We start from the raw sequence: 21106 nt of genomic DNA, 5'->3' as shown, positions 1-21106 counted from the left end.
AGACATATGGGAAATGTGAACTAGTAACTATTTTGGGTGGTATAACCGTCTGTTTTACAAGCAGATGCATTTAAATTCTGAAAAATGCAATTTTTTCAAAATTTTCTCTAAATTTTGCAATTTTTCACCAATAAACACTGAATATATCGACCAAATTTTACCACGAACATGAAGCCCAATGTGTCACGAGAAAACAATCTCAGAATCGCTTGGGTAGGTTTAAGCATTCCGACGTTATTACCACATAAAGTGAAATATGTCAGATTTGAAAAATGGGCTCTGAGCCTTAAGGCCAAAACTAGGCTGCGTCCTTAAGGGGTTAAGGACAGGGTCAATTTTGGCTTTACAATTTTTTTATATTTCCCTCTTTGCATCCCGACGCTCATAACTTTTTTATTTTTTGCACGACGTGGTTGTATGAGACTTTGTTTTTTGGTACATTTATTGGTACAAATACATTATCGTTTAATTTATATAAATTTTTATTTTGGCGAAAATGCGGAAAAAAAGCAGTTCCGTTGCAGTTTTATTATTTTATTTTTTTACATCATACACTGATCATCATAAATAATGTTATACATTTGTTGTACAGGTTGTTACGCTCACGGCGATACCAAATATGTCTATATTATTCCAAGTTTTGGGACTATTTTATTATTTATTTATTGTAAAAAATGTGTATTTCTGTGTATTTTTTTACTATTTTTTTATTGAACATAATTATTTTTTTTTTTTTTTAAAGTAACTTTTTTTTTAATGCCATAGAGGGATTTTTCATTTTTATTTTTTAACTGTAATGTACTGGCATATATCTATATGCCAGTACATTAGCCTGTGTACTGATTCTACACAGGCAGTTGTTAGGGCATACCTCAGTATGCCCTAAGAACAGGAAATATGGTCAGACAGCCCTGGGGTCCTTCAATGGACCCTGGGCTGTCTGGCCATAGAAGTTATGGGCTTTGATCACGTCACAGGGATTTTCTGTGACGCAATCAAAGGGCAGTCCCCCCTCCTCTTATTTACTTTGAATGCCGCAATCAGCTTTAATCGCGGCATTCAAGGGGTTAACGGCGGAGAGATGTCTCTCTTCTCTCTGCCGTTAGAGCGGGGCTGCAGCTGTGTATTACAGTCGTTGCCCTGCACCTGATTGCGCGCGGACACGGCTGTCACACAGGACGAGAATGCTCGTCCTAATGCGCAAAGTACACGCAGCTCAGTACGAGTATTCTCGTCCTGTGTCGGCAAGTAGTTAATGTACACAAAAGACATATCATCAATAAGGTCTAATAGGTAATTTGTGAATCATCCCATAAAAAATAGACCCTAGTGGCAAGTGATTGGATCCAAATGGGGTTGTCTTCTGCTGGACCTTTAAGACCCATTATTGTGTTACAGCCTGCGCCCACCAGAGGATCCTCTGGTTCTCTGGAGGGCAAGCCCAACCCTGCCTAGAAGCAATACCTCCGTAATCCGGTGTCCAGCGCAACATGCCACAATTTTTTTTGTCAGATTCATACAGAATCCCAGAGGAAAAAACCCTCTGTGTACCTCTGTATAAAATGAGAGACATACAAAGGTACAGTCGGACCCTTACATGCAATACCTGATGGATTGAGTACTACTAGTACATTAGACTAACCTTGGCCAAGTTTTTTAATGTCTCTAATTTACAGCTCCCACTGCTGTGATTTATGTACGTATTTAAAGATTCTTCTAAGAAACTTTCTTAAGGTTTTCTAAGAAATTTAGACTTAAATACATACAAGATGTAGATGTTTTCTTTTAGATGTACTCTTAGATAGTTTAACATTTGATACAGTAAGGATTTAGGAAAATATTTAAATTCCCTTTACCCACATTCAGATCTTTGACCTTCCAATGCAACAATTGTGGTAAGGTACAGTTTCCTTTCCAAACCACAAAACTCTGCTGTTAGTACACAACTCGCTTAAACCAGAGGAAAAAAGTCATTTAATAACAAAAAAAAACCTCACTTTATTATTGTTGAGAAGAATCATACCTGCTAATTTTCATGGATTAATAAAAACTGCCTGTCTATATTGTCCTTGGTGGGGGACGATATAGAAAAAACGTTCAACGCCCGTTTTTAAATGGGTGATGTCCTCCACCCTGCAGTCCTACTTGGATCTGTGCGGGATGTTATTTCCGATATGGGGGTAATCCCACTTATGACAAGAAACTGTGTTTATTGTATGTGTGTGGTGGCGCTGCCGGCACAATGTCGTTTCCTTGGTAATCCTGTAGCGTTTGACGCTGGTGGTTGCCATGGAGACTTTCTCTTGCTCGCACCGCCACCCCTGCTATGACTGACTAAATTATATTCATTACATATATACAAGGCCACTGTTGTATGCTACAATTGATGTTATAATGGGAGAACTCTTCCTATTCAACTGAATATGTTCAGAGATGTTTAAAGACACGTGCTGTGGTGTAGTGTGCATGCGCTCCTGTGGACTGATTCGGCGCCGTAACGGAAGTTGTCATGATACTGGCACTGAACGGGACCCAGATGTGGCATGCATCATTGGACACTGCTATTAAGGCAGAGTATTGTAGCTCTGTGATAACCAGAAATGTTCACACAGGGTGGATACGATGCGTAAAAGTACACAGCGAATAAAAAAAACAAATTGTGGTAGTTATCCAGGTGGAATGTCCGCTGCGGAACACAGCAGGTTAAAAAAAACAAAATAAAAAACGTATAGGTTACTCGTAGTCATGGCGATGCGTCCCCCTGATGTCCTGCAGCCCTGCCTCCTGGACTGACATTTCATCCCATGTGACGGCTGTAGTCTGTGATTGACTGCAACAGTCACATGGGATGAAACATCATCCCAGGAGGCCAACCTGAACGGAGACGTATAGTGAATGGGGTAAGTATAACTTTTTTTTTTTTCTGAGTTGTTACGGGTTGTATCTCCCATTGACTTCAATGGGGAAAACCTGCAACAAAAAAGCAGCAATTCTGAAGCATAAATTGTCATGCTGCGGATTAAGAAAAACACACTGCAGGTCAATATGTGAAAGTTTTTGCGGCATATTTTTTATGAAGCGTGTGGAGGATATTTATTCAAATCTCATCCATTCTGCTGCTACTGTATTACACTGCGGATTTTCCGCAACTAAATACGTTGCGGAAAATCTGCAGTGTTTACGCTACACCTGATAAAGGTTGTGAAATGCACGTCAAGGTGCTCCTTGGGGCGATTTCTCCCCCTGCCATCGTGTTTGTTACAGGTATTTGACTTATAAAAGTATCATTGATGTCCTTTTTGGCTTAATTTTAGATATAGTCCTTAATTTAGACGGGCCATTATCATCAGTATTGGACCTAATACTATTGCCTGACAGGTTACTATGGTGGATCTTATCCCAGGATGTTTGTTTCTTGGGGGGTACTTCAGTTTGTCTTATTTGTACGTAACAATAAATTACAGATTTTTTCTAGACAATTGATTTGGTCTTGTATATGCTCTTTATTGTAAGCTTGGACAGTATATGTTCTATTTTTGTGATTTTGCTCTGGTTTCTTTCAGTGACAATCACTATGTGGGGGCGTTTTGAATGACTCTATGAGTTATCTATCTATCTATCTATCTATCTATCTATCTCTATCTATCTATCTATCTATCTATCTATCTATCTATCTATCTATCTATCTATCTATCTATCTATCTATCTCTATCTATCTATCTCATATCTATCTATCTATCTATCTCATATCTATCTATCTATCTATCTCATATCTATCTATCTATCTATCTATCTATCTATCTATCTATCTATCTATCTATCTATCTATCTATCTATCTATCTATCTATCTATCTAATATCTATCTATCTATCTATCTATCTATCTATCTATCTATCTATCTATCTATCTATCTATCTATCTATCTATCTATCTATCTATCTATCTATCTCATATCTATCTGTCTGTCTTATGCTAACACGTCTAATGTTGTATCCATATCTTTTTATTCTAGTATTAACACCACCAAAGAATGAGTCAACACAGTAATTTCATAACATTTATTCTGAATATTTAAAGTTTCCAAGAACAAAGCTGGAAAAGTCTATAATAAAGAAAGTAAACGCTGATCACATGAATTATACAGCACAATGCAATCCACGAGCTAAGAAGCAGATTTTCCTTAAGTAAATCAGCGATGTCTAGAATAAGAAGCCTTACTAACAATATAGAAAAACCTGGCTGTGTCTGAGAAAAATAAGAGCTCGGCCTAGTTCTAATCTGCTTCTTATCATCTGTACAAGAGCTGGTTTTACCAACACAACTGTTGAATGGACCTCGACATTGACTCAAGAGCAGTTCTAAAAAACAAGGCAGGGTTATTGCTAGCGAACCATGCAGAAAAAGAAGCATAAAATAATAATAAAAAAAATAAAAACAGAGAACAAGTCTAGTTAGTTCTGATTAGAAAGTTTAACAACTGGGTTTTGATTACTTTGATTCACAACACAAACATTGTAGACTCTCTATATGCCTATCAACGGATAAATTATGTATTATATAATGTCTCCTAACTCTACGGGTAATGCCTGCATACTGTTCAGACTGTAACATTGCTATCACAAGTAGATTTTGCGAAGAATTTTTAGATAAACTGCCAGTATATGTTTAACCCGTTCGTTGCTAGGGAAGCCGGTAGGCCCCTCTTGCAGAAAACGGGTTAGTTCACAGATGTTGAACTATGTCCCAAAGAATGCATGGAATGGATGAATCCCGCAACAGAGAATCAAGTCTCAGATTAATTTTTATTTTTCTTAAAAATAATTAGTCAGTTTAGTAATTCATCCTTTTAAAAGATGATTGAACGCCTCTCCTGAAATCTACATAGCAAGAGCAGGGGGCAGACTACAAATCCTTTGTTTTAATCAGAGTCACAAGAGGTTTGTCATCGGGGCTGTAATCTTCATATGTTACTGGAGTTGCATCGTACATGGCAGGACGTGACTTTTTCCCAAACCTTAAAGAGAAAAGTAATATTAAAAAATTACTAAAACGTTTTGTGATAACCCTAAAGTATTAAACAACATTAAGACATTCAATGGCAGTTGACTATTAAGTCAGGTTTTAAGTTATAGGACATTCTGGTGGTCAATTGGACTATGGCAAGTCCGTGCTGTGCGGACATGGCCAAGTCACTGCAGTATTTTTTACAATCAGTTGGAAGGCCCGTACAGGAGTGTATATTCTGTGCCCACAGAAAAAGGTATACCAGTCAGAAGCATGGCTTCCTGTCAAAATTCAACAAATTTGCAAAAGAATCTAGATGACTACTACCTCCTTTTATCGAAGTATATGACCAGGATCAAGTCAGTATGTGTTTTGAAAAGTTACTGCCACTTACTTTTTTTTTTTTCATCTTCCAAAAGAGACTCAGACCATTTTCCTCTCCATCTTCCAGTTACAATCCCCGGCCGTTTTTAATATTCCAGAGTATAGTTACTCAAGTGTTCCTAGTGTTTGTGTGTTTACAATAAATATCTGATAAATGCACATATCTACAGAACGGGGGTCACTCGACCCCCAATCCCGCATCTACGCGGAAAGTAAATGGAGAGGTGGCCACGGCTTATTCCTATTGGAGTTATGGAAACAGCAAAGCCTGCTTGCTCAGGTCTTTCCATAACTCCCATTGGAATGAATGAAGTTAGCCTCGCACAAGTGAAACAGGGTCACCCATTCTGGAGATAGAGACCCGCATCTATCAGACATTTATGGCATAAGCTGAGGATATGCCATAAATGTTCAAGTTGGGAATACCTCTTTAACCCCTGACCTCCAACTTGCCCAACTACACTTCAGTCTTTTGATATGTTATTTTGTCTTGTATATCTGACAATTATTTTCTCATGAATATATATGTACTCCACTAGGCTCTCATTGTTCCAGTAGAAGTACATGTGTTTCACAAGTAATGCATTCATACTGACTATAATTCATATAAACAAGGATACCAGCCACATCCAGCTCCTGTTCCTTACTCACCGTGCATGTCGAATTGATGCAATTGCACTACTGAATTCACTATCAATGCTCCTGCAGTTGTAGAACTCCTCATAGGCAGGTCGAGCTGATCCTTGGTATTCAATGCGGCTAATTCTACAGATGCCCACAATAAGTATGATCAACATAAGAACGAAAGCCACACACAGTGCCCCTATGATGATGTACAGGGAATGGCGAGGCATGTTTGTCAGGCTCTCTGCCATATGACCAGCTTTCCACTGTAGGTCTGTGTTAGAAAAAAACAAAAATATAACTTAAGTACATTATCTTGAGATGATACCCAAGATATTCATGTTTTTCTTTGGCTTAAAAGTACCTCCAATCAAAAAAACAAACATGACTGTGCTCCTTAATCCCTGTTTGTATGTGTAGATTGTAATGTAAAGAAAAATATGGACCGTAGAATAGCACTGCTAATATCAAAGAGGAATCCAAGTAAGTAATAGACCGCTTTATTGGTAAAGAGAAGACTCTTGTCTCTTGGCCTGATGAAGACGCTAGTCCGGCATTGAAATGCGTAGCCTTTTGCTTTTACCAATAAAGCGGTCTATTACTTACTTGGATGTCTCTTTGATGTTAGCAGCACTATTCTATGGTCCATATTTTTCTTTACATCACAAGTTATGCTTAGAGGTTACCTTTGTGCTGACCGGATTGGGAGGATTGGGACCTGGATGCAGCTTCATCATATCCATTTACTTACCTACACCAGTGTTGTGTCTGCTCTTGCACAACCTCAATAGGTGATTATTATTCATCTCACTGTTATCTTTTGCTCCATTACCTTGGGTAACCTGCACCATGTGGCTCCGTGTTTTTCCTCCTTTCCTTTATGTTTGTATGTGTGACAGTATGCAGTATTTCTCTTGTCACATAAATACATAGTTGGTACGGTTGAAATATGACATATCAACCGAGGGATGGGACCAAGCTCAGCCTTTTGTGATTAAGACTTCTGCCAATTTCTGCCCAAATGTAAAGTGCCATACATTGGAATGCATGGCTTTCTAAGGAACCTGTCACTAGATTTTAGGACACTAAACCACCAGCATGTAATTATACTGCTGGAGTGTAGCGTCTTAAACATGCCCCTCTCAAAACTGTCAGTTTTAGCATTTTGTCTCAAAATAAGTTATAATACAGCGTGTGCTCTTTGTAAATTACCAGAGAATAGTCCACAGATAAGTCCAGGTGTACTGATCTTGGTTTCATCTGAGTATGCGCAGCATGCCGTTGGATTTATCTCAGGGCGCTGCTCTGGTAATTTACATATGGCACACTCTGTATTATAACATCTATTTAGATCAAATGCTTAAACAAATTGTTTTGAGAGAATAGGACACTAAAGCCCAACTGTCAGTGCCGCATCTGGCATCAGGCCAGGTGAGCCGACGGCCTCAGGCGGCACCACCTACCCAAACGGGGGGGGGCGGCATTTTCAGCCCGGGACGGACTGGACCGGGGGAGGGGCAATGCAGACGCACATAGATAGCAGACGTGCTGAACGTCTGAAACACTCCTCCTCTCTGACGCTGTATGCAGCCAGAGAGGAGCAAGTCTGCAGGAGCAGCACGAGGTAAGTCCTGCCTTGCTGGGACCGGGACCCGTGACGTGAGTATACTGCAAGGGGGAGTCTGGGCATTTTACCGACAGCAGAGGGCTCTATGGGGCTGGAATAATCCACCCCATAGAGCCCTCACATCACTATAATGGAAGGATTAGTGTGGGTGGGGGAAGGTCTGAGCGTCTGACTGTCTGACTTACTGCAGAGAGCTCTATAGGGGGGGATTCTGCCCCCCCTTCAGAGCAGTCAGTCAGATGGCTCTATGGTGGGGGGATAATTCCCCCCTATAGAGCCCTCTGCTGTCAGTAAAACGCCCAGACCCCCCCCCCCCTTGCAGTATACTCCTGGCTTTGTAGCTTTCCTGTGCTTAATTAGCGTGGGAAAGCTACAAGCAGAGCTGTGACTGGTGAGTCTCACAGTCACTCCCAGTGCACACTGCATGCAGCAGCTGCGGCATTCAGTCTGACTGTGAGTCTCTGACCAGTCACCACCCACACGCAGCAGAGAGACTAATAGTGCCTGTCGTTGAATAAACCCTCAACTACTACAGTTTCACAGGCTTTGACTATGAAGCTTTCTATAGTGTAGTGGTTAGCTTGTCTGCCTTACATATGGAGGTTGCTGGTTCAAAGCCCAGCTGTTTTTTTTAATTTTTATTATTAATATCTTACTTGTATTGGGCTTTGTTCACACTAGCATTAATATACGTTTACCTCTCTTCCGTCAGAGGAAGAGAGGATCAATACGTTAAACGGAAAGCAACGGCTCCATTAGAATTACCATTGCTTTCAATGGTAATTCTTTTGTATCAGTTGCTTTCCGTTTGTCTCCGTTCGCTAGGTTTCCGTTCTTTTGAACGGAAATAAAAGTTCTGCAGACTTCACTTTTGTTTCTTTTAAAAAAAAAAGGAAACTTAGCGAACGGAGACAAACGGAAAGCAAATGATACAAAAGAATTACCATTGAAAGCAATGGTAATTCTAATGGAGCCGTTGCTTTCCGTTTAACGTATTGATCCTCTCTTCCTCTAACGGAAGAGCGGTAAACGTATATTAATGCTAGTGTGAAAGAAGCCTTAGGGCCTGTTCACATCAGCGTTGGCTTTCCGTTCTGGGGTTCCGTCGGAGGTAACCCGGCAACGGAAAGTCAAACTGAAACCACAGCTTCCGTTTCCGTCACCATTAGCGCAGTCTACTGCGCTATTGATTCCGTCACAAAGACTGAAACCTGCCGGAATGGTGACAAACGGAAACCATTAGCAATGTTTCCGTCACCATTGATTTCAATGGTGACTGAAACGGAAGCTGTGGTTTCAGTTTGACTTTCCGTTGCGGGGTTCACCCGACGGAAACCTCCCACGGAACCCCGGAACGGAAAGCCAACGCTGATGTGAACAGGCCCTAATCCTTCCCAATAAACCTGCCCCCGCTAATTAAAATAAATATATTATATAATGTATATAGCGCTGTATCCTGTATCCGTCAGGTCAGCGGGTCCTGCAGGATCGAGCTGTTACCAATCACATCTAAGTTCATAACTTAGATGTGATCGGTAATGGGCGACCTAATGGATTCAGGTCTCAGCGCTATATACAGCTGCCTCGTATACAGGATACAAAGCAGCTGTATCTCAAAAAGTACAAATCATTTTCAATAAAAAGTAATTAAAACTTGCACCAATCGCATTAATAGATATCTTTATATATCATAGTGACATGTCCGAAGTTTTCATCGGTGGGGGACTGAGCACTGATGCCCCCACCGATCGCTAAAACGAAGCAGCAGAAGTGCTCGGGTGAGCACTGTGCCGCTTCATTTATGATCGACTTTCAGCCGAGTGAGCTGTGTACGGACTCCTAGACTTTCTATTGAGCCCGTACACTGCTCCAAGGAAAGCCAAACAGAATTGAAGCGGCACACCGCTCACCCGAGCACTTCTGCTGCTTCGTTTTAGCGACTAGTGGGGGGTCTCAGTGTTCGGACCCCACTGATCAAAACTTCTGACATGTCAAAAGTTTTTTAAAAAGTTGTTACACTTTAAAGAGAATCTTTCACCTGCCCACAGATTTGCATTTGAGTGCAGCGTGTAATGGTCAGGGCTGCACAAACTCTGGGGCACTTTACATTTTTTTTCCTACCCTCTTTCCTTACTTAGATATCGGTGCCGTAATGTTTGGCGCCGATATTTAAATAACCCCATAAACTGCCAATGGGGCGGTAATTGGCAAGGGGGCGTGTAATATCGCTGTGACACTGTCCAATCAGCTACGGACAATGTCAACAGCAAGAGCTGGAGAGAGGAGAGCATGTGCGCGTGCACACACTCTCGCTCTTCAGCTCTCGGCAGGCAAGTACAAGACTGTGATCTCAGTTGAGAGATCAGTCTTGTCGTCCTTGTCTGCCGAGAGCTAAAGAGTGAGAGCGTGCGTGCACAGCTCCGATGCCATGAAACAGAAGAAGAAGAATTCACACTCTTCTTCTGTTCCTTAGTGGTGGCGGAGCTGCGCGCTCGCTGTCCAGCTCTTGCTCTGAAACTGTCTGTAGTGATTGCACAGTGTCACAGCGATGTTACACGCCAATTGACAGTTCAGGGGGTTATTTAAATATCGGGCGCCAAATATTACAGCACCGATATCTAAATAACGAAGGAGGCTAGGAAAAAAATGTAAAGTGCCCCAGAGTTTGTGCAGCCCTCCCCATTACATGCTGAACTCAGCTGCACATGTATGGGGAGATGAAAGGTTCTCTTTAAAAGAAAGGTGTTATAATATTTTTTATTTTATTTGATATGTTTTATTTTATGGGCCTAATTTTTCTAATTATTTTAATATGTTCCCGAAGGTAGCTATTTATTCATATGTCTGTGGGGGCAGCCAACTTTATTTTTATTTTTCATACTGCTAATTTTTGTTTTGCAGGTTCCGCTGGACCATTTGGACTACGTCGTAGATTCGTTGGACTACTTCGCTGTTGTAAGCTTTTTTTCTTTTTTTTTAAATAAAATGGTTAAAGTGGATTGTGTGGAAGAGTTGTCATTTCAATAAAATAAATTTCTTTATGTCTCTGCTTTATTGTATCTGGCTGGCTATGAAAAATGGAGGGGATCTCACGTAATTTTTTTTTCAATTTATTATTAAAAAATGACGAGGGGTTTCCCCAATTTTTCATAACCAGCCAGATACAATAAAGCAGCTGCAGCCTAGCATCCCCAGGGTGGGAAGGGACACTTTTTTGGCCCTTCCCAGCCTGATAACACCAGCCTGCGGCCTAACCGTCGCTTCAGATGGCCAGGTACTGAATCGTACTCGGCTCTTCCCGGTATCCCTGGCGGCAGTGGGAACCGGGTTAATAATAGGGGTTAGTGATAGCCTTTTTACTGGCTAATGCTAAGCCCCAGCCTTAGTAATTGAACGCTGTCAATCAGAAAGCTGCCATTACTAAGGCCATAATAAAGTATAAAAAAAAAAACAGACATAAGAATTTTTTTTTATTGAAATCAAAACTCCCCCATGCAACCCTCTTTCACCATTTTTTTTTTTTTAAAGTAGATCATTGAAGTAGTCCAATGAATCTACGACGTAGTCCAAACGGTCCAGCGGAACCCACCAAAAAAAAGTTAGCAGTATAAAATAAAAATAAAAAATTAATTTGCCACAATAGAAACCCCTGCTCTGCCGTTTGCTCTTGTTTGGTTTAGGCCTGAGGCCTACAAGAGATCGGGAGCACGCTGATGACGTCAACTGCCCAGCATGATGACGTCACTGCATCATGCCGTCCACGCCGGGCCACTGAACTCGGTTAAAAATCATAAGTCAATTAGGTAATAAAAAGGGGGCATAGAAGATGTTAAACCATTTTCAATGTTAATGCTGCGTTGCTGATCTATGATACTAAAGTAATATAGTAAAAATAGTTCTTTAAATCTTTTCTATACATTAAACAGCACTTTACAAATAAACAACAAATGTTTTCCTATTTTAAAAAAATGTATATATTGCGTGTTTGATGTGTAAAGCCAGTAATGAAAAAACGCTGATAGATTGGGGGGGGGGGGCGCCTTTTTATAGTTCGCCTCAGGAAGCAGAGGGGCTAGGTTCACCCCTGCCAACTGTATAACCACATGCTGGTAATTTAGTGCCCTAAATACAGTGACAGGTTCCCTTTAAACCATGCCTGGACAAATCTTAGCCAGGTGTATAATAATGGAAAGGTGCAGCAGAGTCGCATCATTACTGCACCACAGCTAAACCCCATGTAAATGCATGTGTTTTTTTCTGCAGTGTGCAGCAAAAGCTGCATGTTCTTTCATTTGGTTTTGCCATGTTGAACTAACAATGCCATTCTGTGACCCCATTACCTCCTCATGTGAATGTAAAAATTGTGTCCACACTTCTCTCACTTGGTTAGTAGTCACAAAAGCCCCAGCATTCCCCTTCTCAGTAGTCACAGACACAATCCATGAACTCCGCAGTGTGCCCTCTGCTGGCAGGAAGATACATACAAGCACCCTTTGCCGGCTGCTAACAGAGACCAATGCTGGAGATGCAAACCACATTGCCCAGTGAACAAGTAGCAGCTAGTCCTACTGGGCAATGTAGTTCAGTGATGACATCATTCAAACGCCTCCTTTTAATAGTAGTCAATAGAATGTGCAGCGTAGTGATTGAGGCCTTGTTCGCACTGCAGATTTAGTTGTGTTATTTTTCTCTTTTAAGGGGCAGGATAGGTAATAACTGACTGATCACTGGGGGCCCCACTGATAGGACACCCACTGATTGTAAGATCAGGGGCTCCTAGCCCCCCGTTAATCCTCACTGCTCGACTGCAGTGAGGAGTACTTTGAATGGAGCAGCTCCATACAAAGAATATAGGACAGCCTAGTACAGCGCTCGGCTGTTTTCGTCAGTCTCATAGACATTGAATGGAGCGGCCGCAGCTCCATTCAAGCTCCTCCTCACTGCAGGATTGAAGACCCCCCCCCCCCCTTTCTCAAAATCTGCGGGTTCCCAGCAGTGGGGAATTCAGCGATTAGACACTTCTCACCTATCCTGTGGATAAGTGATAATTGTCAATTATGGTTCAACACCTTTTAATCAAAACCAGGATTGGATCCTAAAAACAGAGGAGAGGATAAAGGGTATGTTCACATGTGGCAGATTTCTTCCATACATGCAGATGTTTGGGACAGTAACAGAAATGCCTGCAACAAATCTGCCAAGTGTGAACATACCCGAAGTCTTTCCTCTGTTTAGTATCCAATACTGGTTTGTCTTACACATCAAATCTGCATGGTGTGAACAAGGCCTTAAAACTTCAACAGAGGGTGAGGCAAGCAAACTTTCTGACACATCCAGTCCAGATTGTAGATATCAACCAAGACATTGGTATATTAATTGGTTCCCATATTGGTCCAGTAAACTTCATTAGCTAAATCTATAGTAGGGTATGTTCACACGGCCTATTTACGGACGTAAATCGGGCGTTTTTGCCCCGAATTACGCCCGAAAATAGCGCCTCAATAGCGCTGACAAACATCTGCCCATTGAAAGCAATGGGCAGACGTTTGTCTGTTCACACGAGGCGTATATTTACGCGCCGCTGTCAAATGACGGCGCGTAAATAGACGCCCGTGTAGAAGAAGTGACCTGTCACTTCTTTGGCCGTAATTAGAGCCGTTATTCATTGACTCCAATGAATAGCAGCGCTAATTACGGCCGTAATTGACGCGGCGTTCAAGCGCCTGCACATGCCGGTACGGCTGAAATTACGGGGATGTTTTCAGGCTGAAACATCCCCGTAATTTCAGCCGTAACGGACGCCCTCGTGTGAACATACCCTAATGGTTGTGACCCGTTACTAAAAGAAAACTCCTTGAATACTTACGGATCTCACAGCTGGCTCCAACCCAGCCATGAGGACAGTGACAGATGTAGCCATTGGGTTGGTCTACACAGGTACCAGCATGGTGGCATGGGTTACTGTCACACTCATTCACATCAATCTCACACACCTCCCCTGAAAATAAAGAACATATATCAGACTGATTAAACGTGTACAGCACGGTTCACATTTATAAATATACATGAATCATTTATATTCAATAAATAAATTATTCAGATATTCATATACTTACAAGTTTAACCATTTCTCAGTGTTTACTCACCCACAAATCCAGATGCACACACACAGGTAGCGTTCAATCCTTCGCTGTCACAAGTTCCTCCATTTTGACAGCTGACATTCACACAAGGGTCTTTATACAGCTCACAATGACGACCTACAAGACAATCATTGTATCACATAAATATATCAAATGACCAAGATTTATTTACTTATTTGGCATTGTTGTATATTGAGTATGTGCTATAACTTATTCTTATGGGTTTGGTGTGTACACATAATTAATATTACATAACTTCGCAAAATTAATGTTTATTTTTCTTCTTGCAATTTTCTTGCAAGGTTAAGTGAGCCCTCATTCTGACAAGCGTATTTCACGTCCGTGTTACGTGCGTTAAACCAACGGACGTCACACGGACCTATGTAATTCAATGGGGCCATTCAGACATTCAGTGTTTCTCACGAAGTGTGTGTCCGCTGTGTGAAACTCACTGCATCTCGTATACTTGTGCGTTTTTTGTGCATCACACACCCATTGAAGTCAATGGGTACGTGAAAATCACTAACAGCACACGGATGCACATACATGTGCTGTCCGTAATTCACGCAACAGTTGCTAAAGAAATGATGAGAAAAAGAAAAACACCTCATTCAGTTTGTTTTGCTGACGGAAAAACGTGTGACATACGGATGACATACGCGCGTAAAAATGCAGACGTGCACCGTACACGGATGTCACACGGAACTGCAACACAGGAAAAACGCTGCATTTTATACGCGCGCAAAACGGACGCATTCGTGTGAATAAGGCCTTAGGTTAACAACCACCTGACTTTCTGTCTATGTTAGGGCAATTGCAGTACATCTAGTCAGGTCAGGCCTTAGGGGTGTGTGACATGTGCAGCAGAACAGGGTGATGCACTCTCCTGGCATTAAGGGGGTGCTGCCTGGCTGACCCTACTATGCTTTAAAGGGGTGTTTCAGCCACTAAAAATTGATGGCCTATCCTCAGAATAGGTCATCAATAACTGATCGGTCGGGTTCTGACTCCCGGTACCTCCGCCAGTCAGCTGTTTTTAGGGGGGTGCAGCGCTCGTACGAGCGCTGCTTCCCCTTCATTTCTACTTGCTCACTATTAGACACACATGTAGCGGCGATTCACAGGTATTGCAGCCTTCTTCACCCAATGAAGTGAATTGGAGAAAAGGCTGCAATACCTGTGAGTCGCCGCTACATGTATGTCGAAGATTCATAGTGAGCAAGTAGAAATGAAACAGAAGCAGCACTCGTATGAGCGTGGCACCACCTTCAAAACAGCTGATTGGCAGGGCTACTGGGAGGTTGGACCCCGACCCATTAGCTATTGATTGGCCTATCCTGATAAAAACAGTCTTCCACTGTACATATAGCTTCGGCTCCTGTCCACACACACAAAAGACAGGAGTAGAGGAGCAAAAGAAACTCCACCTAGAGTAAACAGTAAGGAGGTAAGCTCTGCCCATCCCCTGCCCCTACAAGAAACATGTGAGCCAGTGCAGGTATAAGTGCCTACTGGAGAAGCTGTTTGTGTCTGTATGTGTGCATATATATGTGCCTGTGTTTCTTGTATATATGTAACTGTGTGTATATGTACTGGTCTTATTATGTATATTGGATACAATAACAGCCATAGGTAGAGTGATTTTACGCAGTGCTTACTGTTCGGCTTTTTGCAAGAAAAAGTAAAATGTCCTATTTTTTTGTTTAACTAAACTAATAACACGCAAATAGTTGTACCGTTCATGTCTTTTATTGAGCACATTGAGTAAACATCCACAGTGCAGAGAGAACAAGTAAGTGAGCCTCTGTTTTAATTACTTCTTCAGCTAATTGGCAAAAGGTGTTTCAATTAAGCGATAAGATCAGAAGTGTGGGTTTCACAGGTGCTTTTCCCATTTAATAAAGGCACACAAAGCCTGGTTACTGACTGTAGTTCTTATACATTGCCTGTAGGGTTTCAGAACATAATGTGGATATTATGCATATCCAACGGCACTGCTCCATCTGTGGGTTGAGAAGTTGTGGTATAGGTAGATGGTTTTAGACATACCACATGTAAAATGTCATCAATAATCTGCCCAGTTGCTCACTGTTGGTGTCGTTTTTTTTTTTTAAAATTCTTTATTTTCGTGGCCAGCAGCCACATATTTACAGAATACAAGATACATCAAGTACATATAGGAAAGTGTAACCTCTTACAGAAATAAAGATGTATGCCTTTGAACCTCATACTGCAAACCTCTCATGAGGCAACATTATATTACATCTCTAGATTATACTAATGAACTTCCCCAAGATGCACTAGAGAAACAGACCTAGGCAGAAAGTAAAGAGGGGGATAGAAGAGCGAGAAGTGGAGGGAGGAATGACCGCTCCCCCCGAGGGGACCCCCGCCACTCCCATCAGGATCCCACAAGCTATCCAATAGTGTCTACACTTTCAAGAATGTCTGTGTAGGAATCAGTGTCCTGAAACACGATCCAAGGAGCCCACGTGCGGCAGAACCTAGCGTGAGTATCGTGAATGGAGGAAGTCAGGTCCTCCATATGCATAAGGTCATTGACCTTCGAAACCCAGAGGGACAATGTCGGAGGAGAGGATTTCTTCCAGCGTAAGGGAATACAGTGTCTTGCAGCCATCACTAGAAAGTGTAGCAGAGAGCGTTTATAGGTGTTAGCCGGAATGTCACAGTGATGGAGGAGGAAGAAGGCCGCATCCATATTACAGGTGGTGTCAGTTACTTTGAGGATCACCCTCTTAACTCCCTCCCAAAATTCTGTTAGAAGTGTGCAAGACCAGAAAGTGTGAAGAAGGGTACCATTGTCCATACCGCACCTCCAACAAAGAGGCGAGACGGTCGGGAAAATGCGATGGAGACGGACCGGAGTTCTATACCATCGTGAAAGCAGTTTGAAGCTAGCTTCCTGATATCGTGAGCTAATTGAGGTTTTGTGTGCTAGGGAGAGAATTCGGGCACTCTGACATGTGGTAAGTGTGATCCCCAGATCAACCTCCCATTCAGAAATGTATCCAGGCGTCGGTAAGTCCGGTGGGTTTAGAAGAAATCGTGGAGAGAGTATGGCGAGCCGGATCTTTGCCGACACATATCGATTCCAGCTGGGATCTAGGGGCCTGGAAAAGAGCCGGGGAAGGCAATGAGGAGCAGAAGTGGTGGAGTTGAAATATACGCCAGTAACCCAAGGGGGGGGAGGTCAGGCATCCGTGTCAGCTCCGCGAGAGAGAGCCACTCTGAGTTTTCCAGGAAGTGTTCTGCCCTAAATACCCCTGCCGACGACCAGGACTTGAACACCGGATCAGTTATCCCAGAAGGGAAGGAGGGATTTCCCAGGATCGGAGTCATGGGAGAGTAAAGAGGGAGAAGATTCGATCGAACTGTAGGGAGAGCACAACAACGGAGCGTAGGGCCGATCGTGGGGTGATGGAGAAGAGTTGTGAGAAGTCCCCGTTTCATCCACGGAATCGTCTCTAAAGGAATCTCCGAAAAGCCTTGCTCCAGACCTATCCAGGCCTTAAAGGGGGCATGCTTGCACCAGTCCACCACTCGAGACAGATGGGCTGAGATGTAGTACGAGCGGATGTCGGGAAGTGCCAATCCCCCCGTCTCCCGGGAACGGCACAGGAGCGCACGACTGAAACGTGGATGTTTGCCATTCCACATAAATGACTTTTGAATGGTGTTAATCACTTTGAAAAATGAAGGGGGGATTGCTATCGGAAGGGCTTGGAAGAGGTAAAGTAGTCGGGGTAGAACATTCATCTTAAAAATCGTGCAGCGGCCCATCCACGTAAACGTGCCTCCCGACCATCTGGCACAATCTGCTTTCACTTCAGTGAGGAACCCAGGGAAGTTTAAGTTATAGAGCTCCTTCAGGTCCGCCGGGATGCGCACACCCAGGTATTTAAGGGCCACCGGGTTCCATTTGAAACTGAAAGATTGCTCTAGTGTAGACAACAGGGCAGGGGGAAGGGAGACATTCATGGCCTCGGATTTGGAAAAATGTATTTTAAAATTAGAATGGCTGGAAAAGCGACTAAACTCCTGCATCAGATTCGGGAGAGAGACAGAAGGGTTAGTAAGAAAGAATAACAGGTCGTCTGCGTATGCTGCTACTTTGGTGACCCGGGATCCCTCTCCTATTTCCGTAATGTCCTGATTCGCACGAACATGTCTTAAGAATGGTTCCAGAGTAAGGATAAAAATCAAAGGGGACAAGGGGCAGCCCTGGCGGGTCCCATTATGGATTGCAAAATCATCTGACAGAATACCATTCACACGAACCCTAGCGGAAGGGCAAGAGTACAATGACATTATCCAACCCATCATTTGAGGACCCAGTCCGAGTCGGAGAAGTGTTTCCTCCATGTACGTCCAGTTAACTCTGTCAAATGCTTTTTCAGCATCCGTGGACAGAAGCATAAGTGGTATACGGGACATTTTGGACTTGTGTATAAGATTGATCGCTTTTGTAGTGTTGTCCCGGGCCTCTCGTCCTAACATGAACCCCGCCTGGTCAAGATGGATTACCTCACCAAGCAAGGGGGCCAACCGCATTGCCAAAATGTTGGCGAAGAGTTTAATATCTGCGTTAAGCAGTGAGATTGGCCTGTAGCTGGAGCACTGCGAGGGGTCTTTCCCCGGTTTGGAAATCACTGCTATATGGGCCCTGAGTGCATCTGGAGGGACGCGTGTGGAGGATGATATAGAATTCAAGGATGACAATAGATGCGGACCAAGGCACGAGATAAAATTTTTATAGTAGGGAAGCGTGAATCCATCAGGCCCCGGGGCCTTACCAGCAGCTGACTTTTTAAGCGCATCAGTTAGTTCGATCATGGTAATCGGTTCTTCCAAGGCAGAGAGAACCTCCACTGCCAAGGGCGGCAATCCCGAGTCCGAAATATAGGATTGGATACGTGCTCGGAAATCGTTTGACACCGTGGCCGGGTTGGTGGAATCTGTGTTGTAAAGAGAGGCATAGAAATCGCGGAACTGTGCAGCTATGTCCAGAGGCAGGTTCGCTCGAGTGTTGGGGGAGGATGCAATAAAGGGAACATAAGTGCGTGCTTGTTGAGTTCGCAGAGCTCTAGCAAGCGACCTGCTGCATTTGTTACCATACTCGTAAAAATGGTGCTTACATTTAGAGAGAGTGGCTTTCGCTTTAGATAGTAACATGGTACGTAATTCATCCCGTTTCTGAATTAACGCGTTTCGACATTCTACCTCATGGGAACGTTTGTGCGTAATTTCTAAGGCCTTAATTTCCGCCAGTAGCCGAACGATATTCCCGGCGCGTTCTTTTTTCAAGCGGGCTCCGTGCTTGATAAGAGTGCCTCGAACGACACATTTATGTGCCTCCCATAGCACCCTTGGGTTAGTGTCGGCGGATGTGTTTGTGATAAAGTAGTCCTCAAGCGTACGCTGTACATCCGACGAGACAAGAGAGTCATTAAGAAGCAAGGGATTAAGTTTCCATTGAGATTGGAATATTAACGGAGTCTGCAATGATAGGGATACCGTGACAAGGGCATGGTCTTAGAAGGAGATAGAGTCAATGTCGGCCGCCTGTAGTGTTGGAAGAGCGCGATGTTTGATAAATATCAGATCGAGTCTAGAATAAATGTCGTGTACAGAGGAGTAAAAGGAAAAGTCCCTGTCTGCTGGATGTAAAAGACGCCACGTATCTACAAAGTTATGGTCGTGGAGGGCCCGTTTAATGCGACGTAGTTGGGAGTGGGGGATTGACGATGAACCCGATGAAACATCCATGGTCGGTTCCAATGCCATATTGAAGTCACCTCCTAGAACAATGGTACCCTCTCCAAACTCCTCCAGTGTATCTAAAAAACCGATCAGTGCTGACCCCTGGCCCACATTAGGCAAGTAGAAAGAAGCGAAGGTATAGATCTGTGAGTCAATGCTACCCTTGACCAAAAGCATTCGTCCCATCCCATCACTGCGAGAGTCCAGAAATTTCCATGGAATAGAGCGGGAAAGAAGGATACTTGTCCCCCTGGATTTCGGGTCGGGAGAAAAACTATGATAAGCGTATGGAAACCATAGGTTGGATAACTTAAAGGGTTTCTGTTCACTCAAGTGCGTTTCCTGAAGAAAAGCAACGTGTAATTGTCTGCCTTTCAGCATGTTAAGCAGGATGGATCGCTTCCCAGGACTATGTAAGCCCTTGACATTCAATGAGCCTAACCGTAGATCTGTCTGGGAGTGACGGGACATATTCCCGACAGGAGTAGGTATAAGATGAAAGGGAAGGAAGTGAGAGGTAGAAGTGGGAGATCAGGTATAAGAAAAAGAGAATATACAGAAAAGGCGGCCCAAAGGCCAATTCTCACGGAGACCTGTGAAGAAAAAGTTAGCAACAAATGGAAACAAGGAAAACCAAAGAGAAGCGGCACTTCAACTGAACAATACAACTTTCGTCCAGTGTTCACCACGGGGTGGGCAAAGGAGGCAAGGACAACTTATATAACCAGGCCTGAACCATCAAGGCCCGTCAAACATTACTATCCCTTTTCCTGAGAGCTTTAAGAGCGGTACATGAAGGGACACCAGGGCAAGGTTATTGGGAGGGAACGAGCTCAGGATATCAACCAAGCTGTTTTGAAACGCCAGCTGACCCCGAGTGGAAATGCAATGCCTCATCACTGCCTCCTGCCAACCAATACAACAACCCTGCCCGGGTATTCTACAATGTGCAATTACCCGCCAAGACACCTGTAGAGAATAAAAGGGGGGGAGGGAAAAGAGAAGGGATGGAAGGGAGGAACGAGAGTGAGAGGTAGGTATGAAGGGAGAGCAGACAGAAGTATCTAATACCCGCCAGAAGATGAGCAGGGGATATCGTGGTACATATAAATGGTCAATTGCAAACAACGTGTTACAATCCCTAAAACCCCCCCCCCCGCCTTGAAAGGAGGCTAAGAAAAGTGATATCATCCCGTACATGTAAACTACCCCTTGGTAGGTATGCAACACAATAGCTCATATGAAAACCCTAAAATAAACGGGAGTGGCCCAATAACGAATGTAGTATTGCACATATAACATATAATACAATATAGTAAGGCCCTAGACAGGAATACTGACACATTAACATAATGATAAGCCCACGCTCCCCTGGTCTATCGCCTGTGTGGACATGGCAGGCAAAGGGCTTTAAAAGATGGGGGGGGGGAGCATACATATGTTGGGGGTAACATGAAGGGGGAGGGGGAGGGGAAGCTGGGCACGAAAGGTGGTGGCAATATAAAAGACAGGGTATATCTACTGTTCTGTAAGTAGCGTGAG

The 21106-nt window shown here is 43.2% G+C and overlaps 1 protein-coding gene across 1 annotated transcript in view; it reads right to left on the bottom strand.

Annotated features, from left to right (window-relative positions):
* Window positions 1–4044: 4044 nt before the first annotated feature.
* DNER (delta/notch like EGF repeat containing) overlaps window positions 4045–21106 on the bottom strand; it is a 259501-nt gene continuing 242439 nt past the window's right edge. The window contains exons 10-13 of the mRNA XM_075861264.1: window positions 13787–13900; window positions 13507–13638; window positions 6041–6287; window positions 4045–5015 (exon numbers count right to left, since the gene is read on the bottom strand). Coding sequence (XP_075717379.1) covers window positions 4904–5015; window positions 6041–6287; window positions 13507–13638; window positions 13787–13900 — 605 coding nt within the window. The 3' untranslated portion in view covers window positions 4045–4903. The remainder of the gene's footprint in view (window positions 5016–6040; window positions 6288–13506; window positions 13639–13786; window positions 13901–21106) is intronic.

Source organism: Rhinoderma darwinii, chromosome 4, assembly GCF_050947455.1.
Source record: "Rhinoderma darwinii isolate aRhiDar2 chromosome 4, aRhiDar2.hap1, whole genome shotgun sequence".
Classification (NCBI taxonomy): Eukaryota; Metazoa; Chordata; class Amphibia; order Anura; family Rhinodermatidae; genus Rhinoderma; species Rhinoderma darwinii.
The sequence above is the reverse complement of the archived record's forward strand: the minus strand, read 5'-3'. Positions and strand labels throughout refer to the sequence as shown.